Below are 22652 nucleotides of genomic sequence, written 5' to 3' on the forward strand. Positions count from 1 at the left end.
ACATCTCCCTTCTTCAATGACTTTGGGCGGAATAATTGTATTGCCAAAGCTGTCTGCTGACGGACGTGCTGCATCGGCGTGCAGCGAACACATGGCTTCCATGGAGGAAGTGTTGCACAACATGTCATGCTTCCAATCAAGTACGCTTGACAGTATCTAGATCAGCAAATCGTAGCGTGCGATTTCACGGAGGCCAATGAAGCTCCGTGACACTGCGACGTCTCGCTTCACACAAGCTCGCCTTGGTGTATTCGCACGTTCATGTGCTCTTCTCACTCCGCTTTCGAGAAGCTGATCTCGTCCCGAAACCATCCAGCGGAGCAGTCATGGACCTTCGATGCTTGAACCGGCCCTGGCGGTTCGCATTTGGCACATCGACATTGTCCGGCAACTCCTCGCCCAGCAGTGTGAATTGATTTCGCCGCAGGCGCAGACGTCTCTCCTCCAGTGGGTACAGGGCGACTTGGAGACGGCGTCTAGCCCACGGGGAAACAGCTGTGAAGGCTGCACTGACAACGAAAATTGGGACGGCGGCGTAAAGATACCAGATTACTGGCCATGTGACAGTGGTGATGCCAAAGAGTGACGCCAGAAAGGAGATTGGTAGGACCAGCGTCGCAACGGCAGAGAGGAATGCCGAATTGTCGGCTTGTACCGCGTTTGTGATGTTGAACTCCAGCTCGATTAGGTTGTTGAATCCTGTGACCGAAATTCTGTTAGCACAGTAGCACCACGCTCTTCTATGTAGTAACTCACGTTCTCTCAGACTGTCAAGCCTGGAGTCAAACTGCTCGAGGTCTTCTACAGCATCATCCATATCAGCCCAAAGCGGGTCGACTTGCCCATTGCGTGGCACGCTTTCCTTCAACTTCTGTAACTTCTTGAATGCTCGGGTATGGAACTGCAGATAGTCCTTCATCTCGTAAAGCCTATCGACCTCTGCGTGCATCCTGCGAGTTCGAGCTTTGACCGGGAGGTGTCTTCCATGGCTGTTGGCTTCTGCTTCGTCGAGGCGGGCCAAGACTTCGCCAATGATGTTCTGCCAGTCGGTGAGCAGCCAGTAGAGCCTCGAGAACGTCCAACACAGGCCTTCTTCATCCTCACGAGGTTGAGTGAAGTCTTCGTCATGCCAGAGGTAGTCGAAAAGCAGGTCTTTGACCACATGCTCCGAGATTTCATCAGGCCTAGTGAAGATGACCGTGACCGAAATCTGGGAGTCGGAGCGGCAGGCACCGCGAGCGCAAAACCAGACACCCGTGCGAAATCTGAAGTTCTCCATACTCGGCAGCCCGGAGTCTTCCCAAACAGGAGGATTCATGCCCACAGACCAGTAGTAAACCTGGGGCACATTCATGTGGCTGGAGCGAGCGACATTAGCTGAGAGTTGCGCATCGAGGCATCTCATGTGGTACGTACTCGATGATGAAAGTCCAAGGCACGTACTGTCCCCGCTTGCTGGCCCTCTCAGGGAACTGCATCGTGCTGCCAAATTGCACGGCTCTGTCCAAGTCAGGTATGTCCGACCAGTAGTCCTCTATGCATGAGTGGAGCACGTCCCCGAGCCATGGCCGAAAGCCATTGACTGCGATAATGAGAGGATCTACCAATGTTGTCAGCGTGCTTCTGCGGACAAGATCGCGAGCGAGACAGCCAGGATGTCATAAGGAGACGATGATGCGATGCATCGTCCGGCCAACGCACCCTTGGGATGTGCTCGGGTCTGATCATCAACGAGCCTGGCGAACGGGCGAGCATCCTGTGGTCCGCGGGCTAATATCTGATGGTATTTGGTGGAGCTGCGACTGCTTCCGACGCGTATGCTGATTGTCTCATGGCCAGCATCCGAGACCAGTCGCCGGCGATGAGGTCTTCGGTGAGACATGATGTCGACGATTGTCTACCGAGCTGCACACGTGCTTTCAGTACAGTAGTGTGGTATGGTGACCGACAGCGTGGAGGCTTTGGCAGCGGAAGGCATCGATCAGCGAATAGCGACATTGGTGTTGGTGTGCAGACGCGCCTGCTCTCGAACTCACCAAAGGAGAGGGAGCTCGGTGTAGAGGAAGGTACCAGGCGTCTTTCCTGCCTTTTTGCTAGTGCTCTTGCCTCTTCGACATGGCGTGCCACACACGGGCATGGAATACACGAGCGAGAGCACACTGGGACACATGCGCAGTCCTACATGTCGTTACACATAGTACTCTGCCTTCAGCGGCGGCCTCTTCAGCTGAGGTCGGTTGCTGGTTTGCTTAGTCGGCGCCTCTGGTCTGGTGACTTGCTTTTCACGTGCATCCATCTCTCTCATACATGTATGCCACGCGTCGCCATCTTTGCTCCGCACCGAGATCGAGATCGAAATCGAGATCTTCTTGTGGTGACTCTGTGCGTTCGCCTCTGGTGCCCTTCATCGTGAGGAGATGTTGTGAACTTGTGACAGGTTCTGAACAGCGGCATGCATGCTTGCACCAGACCTCCGGCCGCTCCCGTCGTGCTTGGTAGAAAGCGCAGGCATATAACGAGCAGCCAGTCAGACGCGCTTTCACATGACCCTGACCCTGGCAAGTTGGCAACATGGAGCATCCATGTCTCGGCTGACCAGGAGTCTTCTCCGGGCAATTCCCATTCTGATTGGCCCAAAACGTGCTCACGACCTCACGACTCCAACCCATTTTCGAACTTGTTCGCCCGTCTCTAGATCTTCTGGTCTCACAAGGTGCTACGCTGCCATACACGATAGACGCACGACGAGCTGTCGATAAGACCTTCAATCCGGACAGTTGTCGAGACTCCGACAGCGACAGGCTTCATCCTGCACCGGCCGAAGGAAAGCTGCATCTCGCGTCACAAGCCGGGCTACGTACAGTACGAAACACCTGTCTTGCAGGTTCGCGGTACCACCTGAGACCATTGAGGCCGGAGTGCTCCTGAGCAAGACTCGTTCACGATGGATATGGGTCACGGACATTCGTCCACGGACGCAACAAGCGGCATGAGCATGTCCATGGTCTTCACCACTGACCACTCAACTCCTCTCTACTCGTCAGCCTGGACGCCCTCAGGAACTGGAGCCTATGCCGGTACATGCCTATTCCTCATCATACTGGGCGTCATCAGTCGACTGCTTCTCGCATACAGATATGTCGTCGAGCAGAAATGGCACGACAAGGCGGTGCAACGACGTTATATTGTGGTCGCTGGCGAGAATGCCGTGGAGCGCGAACGACGACTTGAACCTTCGGCTGAGAAGAGCGACGAGGCCACTCTTACCACTCGTGGTATGGACGAGAGTGTGCGAGTGGTCAGGACGGCACGAAGATCGCTGCAGAACACGCCATGGAGATTCAGCACTGACTTGCCACGGGCTTGCATCTTCACCGTACAAGCTGGCGTTGGGTATTTGCTGTGAGTTGCTTCGCACCCTTCGCTTCTTCGCGTCTGCTTACACGCACCACAGTATGCTTGCTGTGATGACGCTAAACGTTGGCTACTTCCTTTCGGTGCTCGCAGGACTCTTCGTGGGAGAGCTGCTAGTCGGCCGATATACGTTCGCAGACGATGGTCATCACTAGACAGCGTTCAGGCAGACCACTGAAGCCATGCTCGCACCGATCTCAACTTCTGGCATGACTCATCTCTGCATAGCAAAGAGCTCTACCACTTCTCTTGAACCAGTATCGTCGCATCGCCGTCTTCCACGAACAAGACGATGCAAAGCACGTGTTGTCTATAAGTGCCGCCGGGAATGGCCTGCTACGACACGTGTTTACAGTGACTCGTCGAGCGGTGCCGCTTGTGATGACAGTTGCGCTCAAGTTACTACTTGAGCGTCCGCCATTGGCCCTCGAGCAGGCCAGTCCATGGACTATGTCATCGCTGACCATGCAAGTATATGGCCTGGGAAGATCGCTGGGTCGTCGGCGAACTTCGAACACACAACATCGTACAATGCTGACACTACCTCACACTTATCCGCACTCTGACGACCTACGGGAATCATCCACAAGATGCTAGCCACCAGATTTTCGCGATGTGATCCGGCCAACTTCGCCTCGCCAAGCGAATGAATCTCTCCTGTTTCGCATGGCTCGAGCTACGCACACTGCATGTCTTCACGCTGGGTCAGACTGCCTTATTCGATTCGGACAATAGCGCAGTGGTTTCGTCCAGAATATTCCGGCACAACGAACCCATGAGAGCTGCGCTGATAGGCAAACGCCTCAAAGCCGCGCGTGACATGACCGCGCCATGTTAATTAAGCCTTGTCCACTGGCAAATTTCGAGCCGACGAAGCACTCTTGATATGCACAGTGCACTCATTATGATCGGAACATGCTAGCTCGCATGAGACTTGACCGTACATGACGTTCGCAGGGCAGCCAGCACCAACGGAGTCTTTGTTTGGGACGCGGGGCGATCCAGTGCACAATGCGCCGATTGCATCATGACATTCGACTAGCGTATTCTGTGAGCGCTTGCATAAGTATGAGCTCTGCTCTATCAGGCCTTCGCGTTCAAAGAAACGCAGCACCAAACTCCATAACTTCGAACGACTGACCAGTAAAAGTACAAGGGTACTGCAAGATGCCTTCGTCCAAAGGGGAACCCACTGATCCTGAGTTGAGGGAGAAGATTAAGGAAGAGGTCAAGAACGAAGAGAAGGGTCAGTTGAGTATCTGAAGAGCTGCGCAGGATTGCGAAAGTTGACGTTCATAGGCGGAGGCAAGGGTAACTGGTCGGCGTGGAAGGTAAGACAGAAAGTCCCAAATTCCATCTGGATAGCTGTGCTAATTAACATGTACTAAGGCTGGCGAAATGGGTAAGCAGTTCTTAGGGAGCTATACAGTCGTGTCTGGGCTGGCAGTGTCTCATCGCTGCTTACTTCTCTTATGCGCACGATGATGCGCACGACAGCAGGCCCCCTCTAGGGTCGTGCTTGGAGAGACTGCTAGGTCAGCTGCGACTGTATAGCCCTGCGCTTTCTCTTCATCACGATGTACTGACGCCCTGATGTTAAGCTAAGCGATACGAAGCAGAAGGGGGGGATTACACAGACACGGGCGACAACAAGAACAAGGCGAAGAAGGGTGAACCGGAGAAGAAATAGCAAGAATGGACATGTCTTCCCACTTCAGTCCGTCTACACACCGAGTCGTCGTTAACAGGTGAGCTTCGGGCATGGTTCTCATCAAGCAGTGCCAATGATATGAAGCAAGTTTGGCTCAGATCATAGTCAAGAGCCAATCCGAATCAGCCAGTGAGTCGAGTTGCACTGATTCACAATATCATGGCCCGAATACCATATGTGTCTGTGAGCTGGAAAGTCATCTCTTTGGAATCCCACTTAACATTGAGATGCTCGCCAGCGACGGGGAGGTTGTTTTATCGACTATGTTCAGAGAACATAGTGCAGCACTCACCGAAGTCGATGTGTGAGCCTAGTCAATTGTGCGAATGCATCCATAGATAATGTGACTTGTCATCTTCGTTGAGAAAGGCAGCATCGATTGGGCCTTCGACTTTCCCTACGACCAGTCAGCCTGGCGTAATAGCCAACACGTGCTTGTTGAGACACTTGCTCTTCGTGGCGGGCATCTTTTTCGTGTTTTATGTACAGTATTGCCTGGTGTTAACATGCCATGGACAGCGGGGAGGACGCGCCGCGAAACACGAACATCACGCGGAGTGGTCATCATGTTGTCATGTTCGACGAGAACACGTGCACCTCATGACATGAACATTGGTAGCGGTTTGTCCCTCAGCATGACACAGACAACGGATTCGCAAGCACTCGGCTCAGACCCAACATAGAGAAGATGGAGCACCATGCTCCCCATGCTAGAGCAGTCTTCGAAGGCTACTACAGCAAGTTCGATCTGCCTTCGGGAGCACATCTCGCTCTGATTTCATGTCAAGTCCGTGGCGCAGAGAAGAAGCCATACATGTTGTCGTTTACATACGTCCCGCAAGACACGACCCAGATATACCAGAAAGAAATATGGGCAGAACATATAGAGATGACTGCCCATGCTTCAGGCAAAGGTTTTCGGCACAACATCCAGGGCGTTGGCTTCATCGACTGGAATGACGAGGTCACGGAGTACAACATTGAGCATGAACACTTCACCTTCAAGGCCAAAGCGACAAACAGAACGCCGTGGTCGAAGACTACCAACACACCCGAAAGCCTCCTGGTTCACCTGCCCCTCCCCCTCCATTGGCACGTACATTCCCTGGCATCTGACTGCGCGTTCGATCTCGAGATCAAAGACTACCAGCTGCCAGAGCAGGACCGTTCCGGCAAAGCCAGAGTGCACGACGAGAAGAACTGGGCAATTAGCTTCCCCTCAGCGCATTCGTGGCTCCAAGCTCGAGAGGAAGATCGCGGCTTTTGCTGCGCTGGCGGACAGATCTTAGGCATGGAAGCTTTCCTACTTGGCTACCGCAGCAAGAACCTCAACATCGACTTTCGTCCTCCATTCGCTGTCCGTATCGCTGGATGGAGTCCATTCTTAAGCTACAAGACTGACTGGGAGAATCGAAAATTCGAGCTGAGCGTTCAGAACTTTCGCAACAAGCTAACTATTGAGGCATCTGCGCCGAAAGGCTCTTTCTTCTCGTTAAGCTCTCCGTTTCCCGAAGGTCATCGAGAGAACTTCCTGGGTCAAAGCTTCCAAGCTACTTTCAAAGTGAAGGTATTCGAGAGTGGATTGTTCAGTCCTTGGAAGCTCGTGCGCGAAGATCATTTCGAAAGTGCCAGTCTCGAATTCGGAGCTGGATACTACCCGCCTGCTGGATCTGCCCAACGATTCCATTGATGCTACGCTCTAACGACAGGACTACACATAACCATTCCATTTCGACTCCTTATCAGAAGAGTCGCTCCCTCGCTTGTACTTGGTATATCTTAGCGGACTGACCACGAACGAGCTATCCCTGGCATCTTCTCCAGCATTGGGACTGATCTGCACAGGTGCTGGCGTGATTCGGGCAGCTGGTGGTGCTTTTGGCATCAGCGACGGACTCATCCCCTCCTCGGCTCGCGCTGTCGTCTGGTCTGGATCATAATTGTTCCGATATAGGGCGTGTTGCTTCGCCCGGGTGTCATCGGCAAGCGAGGTGAGGAATGCGCCAGCCGCGCGACCTAAAACGGGCGATTCCATGGTTGAAGGCGACTGTGGTGGCGCGGCAGGAGGCGGAGATGGTCGACTACAAGACTAGGTCGGGGTTAGGCGTAAGCTCACCGTCATAAAAGCACCGTCTACTCACCGTATCTTCCATCTCGGACATGTGCTCCAGAAATATCGAAGATTTCGAGCTGGACTTGTCTCCCAGCGGCGTGGAATCAAGCATCTGTGGTGGCCTCAGAACAGCAGCCGGCAGCATACTCGGCCCACCTTCAGCTCGCAACCCGGGCGCCTTCGAGCTGTGGCCCTCCAGCTCGCTGAAATGATCAGCACTCTTGATACAGCTCGGGTTGGGATGGTCGTATGGAAGTCCTACACATACCTCGTCAGACCCAATTCCGGTCTTCGTCGCGGAAGATACTTCTCTGCCTCGTGTGCTGAGGAGTGTAGTACGAACCTCCTTGTAAGGTGTATGCATCATTCGCCGTGCTGCCCGAACGATGGTGCCCATTGATCTCGTGCGTTCCGTAATGACGTCCATCCGGTGCGGCTGCCGGTCTAATGGAATTCTTCAACTTCTCAGCCTCGCGTCGTGAGTCCACCATCTTCCTATGTCGACGGACGAGGAACGCGAGCAGCGCCAATATGAACACTAGTGCTGCTACACCACCTACGGCACCGCCAGCAATCGCACCCACATTTGATCCGCCGCTTTGTGTGTCTGGAAGTGCAGAGATCGTTGGGGTGGTAGTTGTAGACGAGTTCGCAGGCATAGTGCTTGCAGCGGTGCCTGTATTGCTCTGCGTGGCGCTGTTCGTTCCGCTGGCTCTTGTCGATGTTCTTGTCCCACTTCTAGAGGCCGTACCCGAAGCCGTGCCTGTTGCTGTTCGTGTGCCTGTAGACGTGGCGGTCCTTGTCCCAGTGCCTGTTCTGGTTCCGGTAGCACTCGGAGAAGCGCTTGATTCAGGACCTTCGAGCGAGCAACTTGTGTTTGAGTTGCAAGGATTCCCAGCGCAGCAGCCTCTAAACCCGCTAGCGCACGAGTAGTATGTAAGGCCGGAGGCGCATGTCTGTCTTTCTGCGATCTCGTTGACGTGGCCAGACGGCGCTGCGACACTACGGCCTGGGCTCCCCGACGCTTTGAAGAAGGCACTGCTGATGTCAAAATCTCCCCATCCTCGTCTCCTTCGCGGAATGGCGGTATAGTTGGCTTTGCGGATGGATGCAGTTGATGCTGCCGTGGTCTCACTTGTGTTGTGTGCAAATTTTACCCCCGCCACTGCTTTGGCAATGCCTGTAAGGTTGGGAACGATCATCTTGGTGCCCTGGCTTCGTCGAGGCAGACGGAATGGGAAGCGTGAAGGTGCTCAAGGTAGGAGATAACCAAATGGAACTCATCTTTGATCCTTTTGTTTCGCCGCATCTAGCTGATGGCGACGACAAAGAAAGTACAGTGTCGCTGCAGGATATTTCACGCACTTCATGAGCGCCCATCGCTGTCTCGACTGACCAGAACCAACCCGCGTGGAACTTGACATGTAGAAGAGATTGAGTCCCACTGTCACCTTTACTTGTCGAGTCGATGCAACGAAGCTTATTGTTGCTGGCGTGGAGGCCTTGATGTTGCTGGCGACCCGCCACTGGGATGTGGAATGTGGGCCAAGCCACAAACGGGCATATACTTGATCGTGCCACGACGTCGGCTACGAAAACGTTTGCTGATTCTTGCTGTCAATAGGACCAGAGCATCACACTGCTACATTGCCGTTTTGTAATTGGTAGTCTTCGTGGGCGTAGTCTCGTGTGCAACGTACCAAACCGCCGAAACTCTAAGGACCGCAGTCTGCACTTGACTGCTGCTCTCAAGAGTAGCCCATGTCGACTCAAATATACGACTCAAGGCATCGGTCTGCTCCAGATGCCCTGATGCTGCGGGCCGACGTCTGGATGTATAGTAACCTCATGCGCCCGGGTGTGCTATGTCGGTCGTGAGTGTTGGGCGGGCAGCACGGACGACACGATTGGCGCAGAGAGTCGCAAGTGCGTCACGAGAGCACATTGCAGGACGGAGAGATGAGAACAAGGTAGCTGTGAAGTGTGCGTGCGGTGAGCGCTGCCATTGGCCAGCTGCAGGGCGAACGAACGAGCTACCGTAGGCACTTGGTCGTCGAATGGAGAGCACGCGACCTCGAGGCGTGCTATGCTTATTCGACTGCAGCACATGTGTGTCTGCTCTCGCCGCTCGCCATGCTCCCTCTCCTACACCCGCCGATGCATGCAGTGCCAGCCGGAGCCTCAACTTCGGATGTCAGTGGCAGTGGCAGCAGCAGTGGCAGCAGCATCGCAGTGCAGTGCAGTAGCGTGGAAGCGCGCGGTACAGCTACAGGATACCCTCCCTGGGCTCGCCCATCGTGACGTCCTACGCCCACCAGCTCTTCTACGCGCGACGGCCTGCGCCCGACGAAGCAACCCACTGCAGGCCTGCTATAGCCATCATGCCGCGACCGAACCCTCCGCCAACGCCAGGCTCCTCGAGCGACATCCGGGCCAAAGAGAAGAGCAACCAAGCGGCGCCAGTGCCGACGTTCAACCTCCCCCAGACGGCCTTCAGCGAAGCAGACCGGCGAAGTCCCAGCTCGACGACTCCCTCGGCGAATGGATCAGATTCGTCCTACCGACCAGTGTCGCCAACCTCGCCCGTGGACACGACGAGGAAGCGACCAGCGCCGCAGTCAGGACCAGTGATAACCAAGGATGACTTCACGCTGCCTCCCCCGCCGACGAGGTCGCGCAAGATCATCCAGATGAAGCCGCGAGAGCTTGAGCAGCAGGAAGCGACGCCAGCAGTGTCGGCACCGCAGACGGCCGCCAAGGCACAGCCCCAAGCAGCACCGACAGGCAGCAAGAGGAAGCAGAACAATGCCGGCACGACTGCAGCGGGCCGCAAGATCGCGCGCAAGACGGCGCACAGCTTGATTGAGCGGAGACGGCGGTCGAAGATGAACGAGGAATTTGGCGTGTTGAAAGACATGATCCCCGCCTGCAAAGGGCAGGAGATGCACAAGCTAGCCATTCTGCAGGTGCGTTGCCCGTAACACTTGGGCAAGGAGCGGTGGCCTCACACTAACGTTTGCCAGGCAAGCGTCGAGTATTTGCGCTATCTCGAACAATGTGTCTCCGATCTACAAGCGCAGCACAACTCGCCACGGCCGCCCCCACCTACAGCTCGCCAGGCAGATGACCTCGACGACGACGATGATGAGGACGAAGAGATGGAGGACGACCAAGACGCTAGGGACGGCGCAGCTACTCCAGCAACAACAGTGCCGCAGAAGAGTGCCTCGATGGTCTCCCTCCCTTCACTGTCTCAGATTACCACAACCACCACAACCTCTCCCTCCGTCTTCTCCATGGGCGCCGGCCGTCACTATTCCATCTCATCCGCAGCCTCGAGCTACTCACCCTACCTCCACTCGAATCAGGCCTCCCCAGCATTTGGCCCCCAGCTACACCACGTATCGGTGGCGCCGCCTTTTGGTAACGCCTTTGGTCTTGGGAGTCCAGCTTTGAAGCCCGTCGACTCGGCATCGCAACTGCGCCACATCGCAGAAGGCGCGACCGAGCTATCGGAGAAGCAGAGGCCTACATCGAACGCAGGCCGAAGGGAGCAAGAGCTCGACCAAGAAGCCACTGCCGCGCTACTCATGCTCAACCACGACCGCAGAAATTGGCGAAATACGTCCGACGCACCCTCTAACCGATCGAACACGGGAATGAGCGTGAGAGACCTGCTGAGCGGCTAGGTAGTGGTAATATGATTTGGCAACGATGTAATGTGAACCTGGTGCTACAGCTTTCCAGCAATCTGAGGGCAACGTGTATAGATGGGTGGGAAGCCGGTGAATGAGATTCTGTGATACCAAAAGCGATAGACATTGGCGTTCATGTGGCCATGTTCGCACTGCCTAATGAGCGGTAGCAAAAGTGTTTTGGAACCCCCTCCTCTCTCTCTCCATCGGCGTAGGGTGAGTGCCTCACTAACTCACCCGCTCTCGAAGCAATTACATACTCCGCGTGACCAGGCTCATGTGCTTATGGCCACCGATGCCAGGTCCAAATTCCTTTGTAGGCTATCCAGCGCCGTAGGCAAGGCGCTGGAGAACATAGGTCCTGGCTTGAAGACATGGCGTCTTCGTCGACTCTTGGCAAATATAAACACCATGTGCTGTTAGACTTCAGGGACGACATTTCGGTGTGAACGCTGTCGTCGCAACGGCCTGGCCATGTCCTTGATACGTGTTTGTCGATAGCGCAGAGCCCTGGTTGGCAGTGCGTGTGCACGAAGCGTGCTGCTCAGTAGAGTCCGAGTTGTGGCTAGGGTTCGCGCTGAAGCAACTGGCGTCTTCGAAGACCATGTCCTGTCCACGGCGCAGGTCCTGGATGATTTGCATACAGGATGTGCATCGTCGTAAATTGTAAAGGCACAGCCGCAGTCCCGTTTCACCTTGCGACTCCAGTACGCGGAGCCTGTTCAGCAAGTTGATACTTCTTCGCAGAAGTTCTAAGCTCAACCACCACGTCCAGCAAATCCAAAGCCGCCACAGCCAGTATTGTCAGGTCCGCGGGGCTGTCGCAAGGGCTGATCTTCCCTGAAGGATGTTTTCAATTCTTGCTTGCTTGCCAGACGTCTGCTCATATCATCGGGGTCGAAAAGTCCGGGATCCTTACTCTCAGCTCGAGGAGGCGACCGGTCGGCTGGGGAGTCTGGTTGGCTTCGTCTTGCACCACTTGTCTTGTTTCCTCGTGACCGACGATTGTCGCGCCCCTGTGATCCCTCTCTCGAGTTGGCGGCAGGCGATGCGTTACCCGATCCCATGATGCGCTCTCTGGCCTCCGCATAACGTTTCTGCTTTTCTTCGCGCTCTGATTTGGCCTTGCGCTGCCGCTCCTCAAAATCTGCTTCGCGCTTCTTTCGTGCTTCGTCTTCGCTATCATCTCCGTCGTCGAGTGCCAGGCCTGCGACACCATCTGCGGCATCCTTCTTCGCAATGGCAGGTGGCTTGCGACTCAGCAGAGTGACCTGTGGTTTTGGCGCCTGCTGAAGCGGCACTGCGCCTTGGGCCTCGAGCCAGAGATTGCGGCCGGGGTTCTCAGCAGTGTCCCACAGCTGGCGCTGCAGCTGCGCGTGTTGCGCTCTCTTCTCCGACTTGGTGAGTTTCGCTACGGGTTCGAGTTGATCTGCGGCGGATTCTGGTTTCTGCAGCATGTCAGCGTTCGGCATGCGACGGCGCTGGAAGTGTCCGTGTCTGCTCACATCCGCCGTCTTGACCCAGTCGTCATCCCAAGCGTCTGGCACTCCTGCCTTGTTCATGCTCATGCTCATGCTCGCAGCTGCGACGAGGCTGGCGGCGCATTGGCGATGCGTGGTAGATGTTGTTGTTGTGTGTAGCCGATGCATGTCGCTCACTGCAGCGGTGCGACTTCGAAGGGACCCTGGCTTGCCTCCACGCCTGGATCTGGATCTGCTTCTGCCACCTACATTTCCCCTCCACTCTCCACTGCACCTGACTGGCGAGACCTCCGCTGACTGACTACCTAGGTACTACTGACGAGAACTTCAAATGTTCCCTTGCCCGTGACTCTCGCGCTGGCATGGACAGCACGAGACAAGCCATACAAAGCACAACCAACAGATCTGCCCTGCATGCGCGTCCTGTTCCGCAGCTGTGGCCTCACTGAGACAGTAGACTATGCGCTTGGTCGGATTGCTCCATTCGAACACGGACTATGCTATGCCACACGGCGAGTCTACCGTTGCACGACGCTGCAACACACGTCCATCGTCAGGCACACTCCGCACCTCAGCACCGCGAGACCGCTTGTTGTCGTCAACGACTAGGCGCAGAGATGCTCCACGACGGCTAGCCTCCAGGACGTCCATCGTCCCCGTAAAACTTCTTGGCGGTGCAAGTGTCTGCATAGCTATTTGACATAAGGATGCGCGACCCGCAGCAATGTCAAAACACCTTGAACGGCGCTCCGCACAAGATTGGCTCGCGGGCAGCGGCCACGAGTCCGGTCCTCGTTCGTGGATGGCTTGATATGAGACTTCTTCATTGAGATGTTGATCAAGCGAGGCGCGACCATTAAGCTGCAACGGCAAATGCGCATTGAGGCAACAAGACACTCTCGCAGCCTGGCCACGATGCGGTCTGTTTGTCGAGCCAGATCGCGGCTTCCCTTCTCCATCTTCTCCTACAGACGGCTCGTTATTCGCAAGAACCTAAATGATGTCACTACCTGAGCCAGCGAACCTTGGGCGCCCCGAGACGGCAGCCTCCTCTCGCTAGCCACTCGAAGAGATTCTGCAGAAGCTCTTCTGCCAGAAATGGCACTTAGCTCGAACTGTCGCGTCACTCACCTTACCGCATTTCATCCAGATCAGGAACGTCACTCGATCTCCCGCGGGTCTCATGGTATCCGATGGAGCTTTAGTCTTTGCCAAAGACCGCTTCGTCGCTCTCATGAAGACAACAACGTGCGGCGCTTGAGCGGCTGTACGCTAGATGACTTCTTCCTGAAGCCCGGGGCCATAAAAAGAGAGCTTCCAAATCATGCTACACACTACAGGACGTCTCTGTAAGGTTGGCTTTGCCAACACAACCTTACCAATAAACCCTGCCGATGTACCAATTGGCTCGAAAATTATGGCGTCGAGGTGCGATGCATGTAATATGATGTGGTGGAGCCCGATGATAGGGTATATGAACGAGGTCTTCCCTTTGCCTCACGACTGAGCCTTCATTCGTTCCCCAGACCTCATACACATCACACCTCGCCAAGATGAAGTCCTTCGCTACCGCAGCAATTGCTGCCACCATCATTGGCGCTGCTTCAGCTAAGAAGTGCCAGAATAGTAAGACGATTCATGAGCAGAACACGCCTCATCAGCACAGAACACTGGCTTACCTTGTTGCGTCCAGTCACCGTTCCGGTCACTATCTCAGCTCGCAATGCCAAACTCGACCAGACCAAGTTGACACCACGGAGCAATATCGATGTTACCAATTTCGTGCTCGACAATACCCAGCAGGGCCACAATAACACGATGGAGGAGCCGAAGGGTGTAAGTCTGACACTGCATGATCGCGAGAACGTCCATGCAGCATGCTGACAATACTTCCGCTCAGTATCAAACCGTCACTGGTAGCTACAAGCTCGCCACGACCTACTGCGCACCAGACCACGGGGCCCCGAATGTCGTTCAGCTCCTGACCCATGGTATTGGCTTCGACCGGTCATACTGGGATGTGCCCTTCAACAACTTCAACTACTCGTCCACCAACGAGGCAGTCGACGAGTATGGTTTTGCAACTTTCAGCCATGATCGTCTCGGTATTGGAATGTCCTCCCAGGGCGAGCCAGTCAACGAGATTCAAATCCAGCTCGAGGTGTCTGCTCTCAAGGCTTTGACCGATATGCTGCGCGCTGGCAAGATCCAGGGCGTGCCAAAATTCGAGAAGGTCCTCCACATTGGTCACTCATTTGGCTCAGTTCAGAGCTACGCTTTGTCTTCACAGTATCCAGGCATCTCTGATGGCCTTGGCTTGACTGGCTTTGGCCAAAACGGGTCCTTTCTGCCATTCTTTCAGCTTGGTAAGCCATTGCTAGACCTCATCTCCGTACGCGCACTGATTGTCTCGCAGGTGGTGACTTTGGCCTTGCCAATCTCAATCCAGCTCTGGTCAAATACGTCAACGGCTACCTTGCCAGCCAGACCCAAACTGCGGCCCACACCAACTTCTTCGCCCCGGGTGACTTTGACCCTAAGATCCTCGAGTTCGCGACCATGACCGGGCAACCTGTAACTATCGGAGAATTGTTGACGATCGGCGGTGCCAACGGCGCCCCAAACCCGATCAAGGGCCCCGTCCTCATCATTACTGGTGAGCGTGACGTGCCGTTCTGTGGTGGAGACTGCCTTGCTGCCCCAACTGGCTTCGAAAGCATCCCAGCCCAGTCCAAGCAGTTCTTCAAGAATACTTGCAAGTTCGACGCACATATTGTCAAGGGTGCCGGCCACGGTCTCAACCTCCAGTACACCCACACCGAGACCTACAAGTACATTCTGGAGTTCTTCACCTCTAACGGCGTTGGTCCAAAGGGCGAGAAGGGTGGCAAGTGCGGCGCTGGTAAGGGCTATGGCGGCATGCCACCTGGTTATGGACCACCAGGCAAAGGCCACTACTAGATGCCTTCGCCTGTGTGTCAAGCACAGTGCAATTGGATCGCGGAGAGAAGTGTTGATGCGTGACGTTACCCATGCTCACCTACGCCGCTGAAAACGCTTCTATCGCTACATGTACATGAAACAATTACACAAGCTCATAGGCTTGCATAGTAGTAATGTAATGCTCCCATGAGCAATCACTTACACGACACCTTCCGCTCTCTCAGTATCGTGTCGCTAAGTGTACACTACCACCTGCCCAGCGCCACGACCTTCTGCCAGCCTGCAGTTCGGTCATCTGTGAGTGTAGTCCCCACACATTCCGTGATGTAGGTCGAGAAGCCTGCCACAGTGCCGGCATCGAGGCCTTGCTTGACAGCATCGCTGCACTGGGTGTCGATGAACCAAGCCGCTGAGCCAAAGGACCATCGGTCTGTGTTGACCAGCTCCAGGACAGCAGCCGCACCCTCCGCTTTGGCAGCCTCGAACTGTGCTTGACTGATGCCGCTGTCTGGCACGGAAGTAAGGTACTCGGCATACTTCTCGTTGAAGGCAGGAGATTGCATGTTCCGCGTGCCCTGACCAGAACGTCCAGGCGCAGGGAAGTGGTTCTCTGGGTTGACGGATGGTGTTAGCTACACGTCAAGCGAAGACTTTACTTATCTGTGACAGACTTACTGTTGTACTTGAAGTCTCCACTCTCGAAGAGCTGTATAGCGACGGCCGCAGCCTGTGCACCGAAGCTGTGGAGGTTGAATGTCTCGAAAGATTTGGCGATGCTGGGTGCTGCAACGGGCGCGGTCCGACACTCATCGGGATAGGCCGCGCCTTCACATGATGCCGTGTCTGGCGCGATGGTGACGAGGTTCTGAGCGCAGATGGGCTTGACGGATCGTGGTATTGGGCTGGCGGTTACGAGGGTGGCCACCGCCAGAAGTCGAGCTAGGGTTGTGGCGAGCATGATGCTGCTTGTGTCTGTTGTCTGTTGCAAAGATAGAGTCGTGTTTGATTGGACTTCTGTTGGGTGAGATGGGGATCTGGTGATTTGGTGGTGTGGTGGTGTGGTGGTTCAAGAGTGTCCGAGTGAGGTGGTAGGTTGACTCGCTTTAAAAGCGTGGACTCAGGGAGGTTATAAGGTGAGAAGTGAGGGAGAGGAACTTTGTCGCGCCTACTGTGAATAGCGTGTCGCATTATTGACGACTTGTTGAACAGGCACAGGAACAATTGCAGGGAGGCTTCCACAAGAATCAGCAAACATGCTCAGCCCTCGTCCTTCCATGCAGTCAGCAACGTGGTCGCTTGGCTATTCATGAAGCGGCTGGAGCAGTGCATATGCCAGGTGGCCGCAAGAAGGGCGGAGGCGTTTCGGCAACAGCGTGTAGAGAGGAGGATGGTGATGGTATGTGGTGAGAACGAGAAAGCGATGGTCTGTGACGAAACAGTTTCACAGCAGGAGTCACACCGACCAATCACAGCCAGCAATGGGAACTGTGGACTTCTTATACCATACCCAACCAGTGTGTCGTCTCGCTGGAGCACGTCTGTCGAACGCATCGTGGTCCTACTTGCACTAGCAGGTACCTTTCGTCTAAAAGTGTCTGTTGACTTGAGGGAGAAGTGGTCACGTGAAGTCGATGCAGCGTCTTTCATTTGGCGTCGTCTACTTGGCTCCTTCGCCGCGCTGCATGGTGCTTTGGTTGTTACAAGCACGTCAGATTGAGGAGCACAGGCGATGGAGGCTGCTGTCCAGCATAGGCATGTTGACAAACGAGGAGTACATCGAGGTGAGGGTGCAGGTGCAGCGTGCAGGTACTGTACGAGAGCAGCATCCTGACAACCACTATATCGATCGCGAAGCATGCTCCTCCTGCTGAGATCAGGTGTGGCCCCGGCTCAACCATTGCCATTGCCATTGCCATGCGGGAAATCGCTGTCACAGCAAGATTGATGAGTGCCGACAACAAGTTCCCGTCTTGACCACGATACCCAGCGTCCTGGTTTGCGTTTGCCGGCGTTACATGAAGCCATGCCAAGCATACGCAGTCTGGTGATGCACATGCAGATGCCATCTCATCAGTCTCTCTCCAAGTGATGTGCAGGTAAGCGACGGGGGTGCCTTAGGGGGTTACGGCTTAAGGGCACAGGGTTTCGAGCAGACTTGTGCCTGGCAGCTGCAGATCGCGCCATGCACAGATCACCATGCTTGCAAGCGACGCCTCGCCATGGCCCATGGGCAGTCAACGTGAGGACTTGCAGATTAGCATGTGACGTTCTTATCCGAACACACCGCCGGCTTGGCGCTCAGCTTTATATTTAGATTTTTCTTAGGTAGCTTTCCTGTATCTCAGATTCACACTCGCCAAGGTTCTCACTTCTAGTAGCTTCCCTTCCTTTTAGCCTTTCTATTAGGTTAAATTAGCCTATAAGTAAATCTCCTAATCTATAAGTCTCTAACTTACGCCTTAGTCGGACCTTGGTACTAAAGCTAAGCGAGGTAACCTTACTAACCTTATCTTAGCTCCTACGAACGGGGCGGGCTACTTAAACCTTTAGTATAGAGGATACTAACTAACACCCTAATTAAGGCGGTTATTACCTACCGGATTAGTAAGGTTTCGCTACTTATCTAGTCGGAGAGGGCCTAGCCTATAGTCGCGCCCTAGGCGACAACTACGCGGCTTAGCCTACTAGCCTAAACGATACCTTTAGGGCCACTTAGGCTATACCCCTAGCTACTCGGTCGTACCGCCGCCCTAACCGCGATAGCGACGCGGAGATAGATAGGGCGGACTACCTAGATAAAGATAACTTCGGCCTATATAACGAGCTAGCTAGTAGAGGCAAGGCGCCTAGGATAGGGGATCCCCCTATTCTAAAGTCTAACGCTTAGAACGACAAGTGCCTTAACTAGATATCGTCTATTAGAGCCTAGATTAGCCTAAATAAGAAATAGATTATTAAACGACGCCTTTCCGACCTAGAGAAACTAGAGCTCGTTAGTAGCTTTATCGGTAGCGACTTTAACTAGTTATAGTTTAAAGCTATCGAAGAAACGCGCCTAAAACCCCCTTATCTTAGGCACGGCGATTTCGACGACATAATTACGTAGATCTCTAACTTTATAGTCGACCTAGACTATTAGGAGTAGATCTAGCGTAAGTAGGAGACTACCCGTTAAACTAGGAGTATTAGGACCTTTATTAGGTTGCTTAGGCTAACTAGGAGCCGTATAACTTCCCTACTAGATAACTTTACCTACCTACGTAAGTTTTTAGCCGGCCTAAAGCCCGATATACTAGCTAAACTAGACAATCGTAACTTCCGAGCGACTAATACGAATATCCGCGTCTACTTCTAGTAGGCTATTACAGCCGACTAGCGACTCTATCTTAGCCGCGGAAGAGACTAGAAGCTAGCCGTAATAATATTAGCCGTCGAGAAGTTTATAGACGGGGACACTAAAGCCTTTATAGCTCTCCGGAGCGACTTAGGTAGCTCGGCGCGCGGTAGAGGCCGCGGCGGACGTAGACGCGGGCGAGGTAATCGTAGAGGCCCCTCCGGGCGCTTAGACGAATACTATAACTATAGTAAGATAGGCCACTTCGCGCGCGACTGCTCTAAGCCAAAAAAAATAGAGCCTAAGACGTCTTAATCGAGGCAGACGTACTTAGGATTATTAGACGTCTCTATACCCCTACCTAGAGAATCCTACTAGGATAGGACGACCCTAGCTACTAAGGGTAAGGCTTAGTAGACATAAGTAGAAGAGGATAGAGCATTATCTTTATCTAAAGAACCTAAGTCGGAGACTAAAGAGGAGGTCGACTATACGATAGAGAGGCTAATAGCGATAGGCGGAGGGCTCTTTACTATCGATGCCCGCTTAGGACCTAGTTAGGTTCGGGCTAAGGTTACCCTAGACTACGTAGCCTCTAAAGTATACCTCTTAGCCCGAAAATCGAAGCAACTCCCCCGATCGCTTTTTAGGGACTTGCCGCTAGTAAGGATCGTCCTCCTAAACGGTAAGGAGATCATTTCTACTTAGGGTATCCTTCTACTATATTAGATTAGTACCTAGTAGGACATAGTCCCCGCTAGAGTTATCGATATAGAAGGATTTGACCTTATCCTAGGCCTTAAGTAGTTCTAGGAAGTCAACCCTAACGTAAACTAGTAGTCTAGCTCTACTAGACTACGGGACCGGCGTAGCCGGTACTATACGATTAGGTCGTACTCTAAGGTGTTCGACCTAAAGGACGACGAAGGCGAGCTAGAAATGTTTAACTCTATATATTTAGTAGACTTCGCTATACGATACGAAGGACCCTAGCTCTTCTACTCGCTTAGGCGACTCCCCGATAATGCCCTAGTTAATATCGACTTCGAGGAGCACGGCTTAGATAAGGTATACGAACGCCTTATAGCTATAGTAGAGGACCTAGACGACGAGTCTTAGCCACCGTAGGTAGGTAACTAGGTCTTCTAGACGTTAGTTGATCTCTTCCTAGAGATCTAGAGAGCTTAGCTCCCGGCTAGACTCCTACGGAAGAGAGCTTTCGACTATACTATCCCTACTAGTAACGCTCGACCTATTAACTAGCCCGTATACCGTTTAAACCCGGGTTAGCTTCGAGAACAGGCTCGCTAGATCTAGATACTCCTTGATCGCGGACTAATTAAGGTCTCGTCCTTACCCTAGGGATCCCTAGTCCTCTTTATCCCTAAGCTAGACGGCTAGTAGCGTATATATATCGACTATCGCGCCCTAAACGCCGTAACTACTAAAAACGGCTTCCCCCTCCTACGTATCTAGGAGTGCCTAGACACGGTCGCGAAGGCTAAATACTTTAGTAAACTAGACCTAGTCTTAGGGTACTAGTAGCTACTAATCGACTTAGTCGATACGTATAAGACTACGTTTAATACTAGGGATAGGAAGTACGAGCTCCTCGTTATACCCTTTAGGCTAACAAACGCCCTAGCCTTGTTTTAGTCTATAATAAACGAGATCCTAAGAGATCTGCTTTAGAAGAAGGTCGTCGTGTACCTCGACGACATCCTAGTCTTCTTAGACTCTAAGGAATAGTACGAAAAAGACCTAAAGGAGGTCTTCGACCGCCTAAAGAAAGCTAAACTATTCTACTCCACTAAGAAGTACGACATTAGAGTCAAGTCAGTCACCTTCTATAGGTATTAGATCGAGAAGAATTCGATTAGGCTACTATAAGACAAGATCGACGCGATTAATAGTTAGCCTACGCCTACTAATATATAGTAGAACAGGCAGTTCCTTAGCCTCGTAGGCTACTACCGCCGCTTTATTAAGGGCTTCGCGAAACTCGTAGTACCCCTCTTAGATCTTCTTAAGGAAAGTAACGAGTCCCTTAGGCGGAAAAAGCGTCGCCTAGTACGATAGAACGCCTAGTACGTATACGCTTTTAAGAGCCTAAAGCTCGCGCTAACCTTAGGGCCTATACTAATCCCGCCTAACCCTAAGAAGCCCTTTACGATTAAGACTAATATATCTAAATAGGCTATAGGCGCTACTCTCTATTAAATAGGAGCTAACAACTAGCTACACCCTATAGTCTTCTCTAGAAGGAAGCTTTAGGGAGCCGAGCTAAATTACCTAGTTCACGAAAAGGAGGGCTATAAAGGCGCGCGTACTATAGGGTCCGAATGAGATAGTTGTTGTTCTACGAAGCTACGAAAGAGGAGCGCGAGGCGCGGCGAAGTTATAAAGCAAAGCTAAGCCGCGCTAACCCGATATAGAAGGTCCGCGGTTTAGCCGGGCCGACGTAGCTATAGTAAGGGGTCGCGGGCTGCCCGTAATAGTACCCCCCCTCCTAAAACACACCTTAGTCCTCTAAGCGTTATCCACCTTATAAGGCCACTTGCCTATCGAGCTCTATAATCGCGCGAACGCCGAATTATCCTCTAGTACCCTATCGTTATCCGATAACATCGCATTTGCTCTATTAAGACTATCCTCGACCGGCTTCCTTCGAGAAACATATTACCTAGTTAGCTAGCTTACCCTAGATCTAAGTCTGTCTTCGGCTCGTACTCGCGTATAATCCTTATAACCAAAGTTAGGTATTATTATAGACTCTATAGGCTCTACTCGAGTATCGAATATATACGGAGTAGATTCTATTAGAGGTAAGGCTCGAGGCGACTTATTCGTAACGGTGTCTTTCGGAATGACCCTGATCGAGTTGGGCCCGAGCATCTTAGTAGCTAGTAGGCACTAGTTAGATAGAGCTACGAAGCCTATAGGCGTAGACAACTCCGGCCGGTTATAGTAAAAGTCTGTAATAGCGGCGGCTACGTATTCAAATATGTCCTCTATAGGTTACTAGGTCTTACTATCCTCCTCGTTCTAATATCTAGCCTATTTCACCTTATACTATATATCTACTTTACGCTTGTGCCCCTTCTTTACCTTACCTACCCGCTTACGGGTATATATATTAAGGATCTTTTCTACCTCGTATATATACGTAGGTACTACTACTATATCGGCTACTATATTAGCCTCGGTAGTGTTAGGTTCGATAGTTATCGGTAGTAGCGGCGCTAGATACTACCCTTTAAGTAGTAGGAAATCGCGGTGGTCGGCTCGTTATAGTAGTAAGGTATAGAAGCAGTTATTAAGTCCTACTAGAGCGTCTAATAGTTTTAGTCGATAAGAGAGTCTAGCCGGCATAACTTCCGTGATCTAGTAAGGGCCGGCATATCTCCTGTCTAGCTTCTTAGATAGTCGAGTCGTACGGATGTTCTTAGTACTAAGATACACCTAATTACCTACCTTATAGTCTAGAGGAATGCTTCGGTAGCGGTTTGCTACCTCTACTTAGAGAGCTTATAACATTCGTATATTCTCTTAAAGGTACCTATAAAGCTCGTAAATTCGACGTATAAAGGTTTCTGCTAATCGCGTATCTAGTCGCTAGAGAGTAGTTAGTCCTCCCTCCTTTCTAGCGTTTAGGTCAACTCGCTCTATAAACTTAGGGTTGTAGCCTAAGGTAGCGTAGAACGGCGATATACTAGTAGTCTTAGATAGGTAATTATTGATCGCAAACTAAGTAAGGCATAGCTATTCTACCTAGTCATCCTATACCTTATTAGTAAATATACGGAGATACTGTTCTATCGCCTAGTTAGTACGTTCTGACTATCTATTAGTTTCTAGGTAATACGAAGAACTTAGCTTACGATTTATACGGAGCATCTTATAGAGTTTCTTCTAGAAGGTAGTAACCTACTACTTACTACGGTCTAATATAATAGTATTA

At 52.6% G+C, this 22652-nt stretch overlaps 9 protein-coding genes across 9 annotated transcripts; 5 read left to right on the top strand and 4 right to left on the bottom strand.

Moving 5' to 3' along the window:
• Positions 1–259: 259 nt before the first annotated feature.
• Positions 260–1882, bottom strand: CLAFUR5_01071 (uncharacterized protein; the record flags this gene model as incomplete). The annotated part of the gene is made up of 4 exons (XM_047900219.1): positions 260–699; positions 757–1358; positions 1417–1600; positions 1702–1882. The coding sequence occupies 4 exons, from the start codon at positions 1880–1882 to the stop codon at positions 260–262; spliced, it is 1407 nt and encodes a 468-aa protein (XP_047756958.1).
• A 1062-nt stretch (positions 1883–2944) lies between these two features.
• On the top strand, positions 2945–3569 carry CLAFUR5_01072 (uncharacterized protein; the record flags this gene model as incomplete). The annotated part of the gene is made up of 2 exons (XM_047900220.1): positions 2945–3402; positions 3455–3569. 2 exons carry the CDS (start codon positions 2945–2947, stop codon positions 3567–3569), a joined length of 573 nt encoding a protein of 190 aa, XP_047756959.1.
• Positions 3570–4581: 1012 nt separating this feature from the next.
• Positions 4582–5104, top strand: CLAFUR5_01073 (uncharacterized protein; the record flags this gene model as incomplete). The annotated part of the gene is made up of 4 exons (XM_047900221.1): positions 4582–4660; positions 4714–4745; positions 4804–4816; positions 5016–5104. 4 exons carry the CDS (start codon positions 4582–4584, stop codon positions 5102–5104), a joined length of 213 nt encoding a protein of 70 aa, XP_047756960.1.
• Positions 5105–5813: 709 nt separating this feature from the next.
• On the top strand, positions 5814–6815 carry CLAFUR5_01074 (uncharacterized protein; the record flags this gene model as incomplete). The annotated part of the gene is made up of 1 exon (XM_047900222.1): positions 5814–6815. The coding sequence occupies one exon, from the start codon at positions 5814–5816 to the stop codon at positions 6813–6815; it is 1002 nt and encodes a 333-aa protein (XP_047756953.1).
• Positions 6816–6836: 21 nt separating this feature from the next.
• On the bottom strand, positions 6837–7729 carry CLAFUR5_01075 (uncharacterized protein; the record flags this gene model as incomplete). Its single annotated transcript, XM_047900223.1, has 4 exons — positions 6837–7214; positions 7267–7441; positions 7507–7561; positions 7582–7729. 4 exons carry the CDS (start codon positions 7727–7729, stop codon positions 6837–6839), a joined length of 756 nt encoding a protein of 251 aa, XP_047756954.1.
• Positions 7730–9619: 1890 nt separating this feature from the next.
• Positions 9620–10927, top strand: CLAFUR5_01076 (uncharacterized protein; the record flags this gene model as incomplete). Its single annotated transcript, XM_047900224.1, has 2 exons — positions 9620–10204; positions 10262–10927. 2 exons carry the CDS (start codon positions 9620–9622, stop codon positions 10925–10927), a joined length of 1251 nt encoding a protein of 416 aa, XP_047756955.1.
• A 764-nt stretch (positions 10928–11691) lies between these two features.
• CLAFUR5_01077 (uncharacterized protein) lies at positions 11692–12582 on the bottom strand (the record flags this gene model as incomplete). The annotated part of the gene is made up of 2 exons (XM_047900225.1): positions 11692–12381; positions 12439–12582. The coding sequence occupies 2 exons, from the start codon at positions 12580–12582 to the stop codon at positions 11692–11694; spliced, it is 834 nt and encodes a 277-aa protein (XP_047756956.1).
• Positions 12583–13967: 1385 nt separating this feature from the next.
• On the top strand, positions 13968–15375 carry CLAFUR5_01078 (uncharacterized protein; the record flags this gene model as incomplete). The annotated part of the gene is made up of 4 exons (XM_047900226.1): positions 13968–14040; positions 14108–14250; positions 14315–14780; positions 14831–15375. 4 exons carry the CDS (start codon positions 13968–13970, stop codon positions 15373–15375), a joined length of 1227 nt encoding a protein of 408 aa, XP_047756961.1.
• A 227-nt stretch (positions 15376–15602) lies between these two features.
• Positions 15603–16315, bottom strand: CLAFUR5_01079 (uncharacterized protein; the record flags this gene model as incomplete). The annotated part of the gene is made up of 2 exons (XM_047900227.1): positions 15603–15967; positions 16033–16315. The coding sequence occupies 2 exons, from the start codon at positions 16313–16315 to the stop codon at positions 15603–15605; spliced, it is 648 nt and encodes a 215-aa protein (XP_047756962.1).
• Positions 16316–22652: the final 6337 nt, after the last annotated feature.

The sequence above is a fragment of the Fulvia fulva genome, chromosome 1 (assembly GCF_020509005.1).
Source record: "Fulvia fulva chromosome 1, complete sequence".
Classification (NCBI taxonomy): domain Eukaryota; kingdom Fungi; phylum Ascomycota; class Dothideomycetes; order Mycosphaerellales; family Mycosphaerellaceae; genus Fulvia; species Fulvia fulva.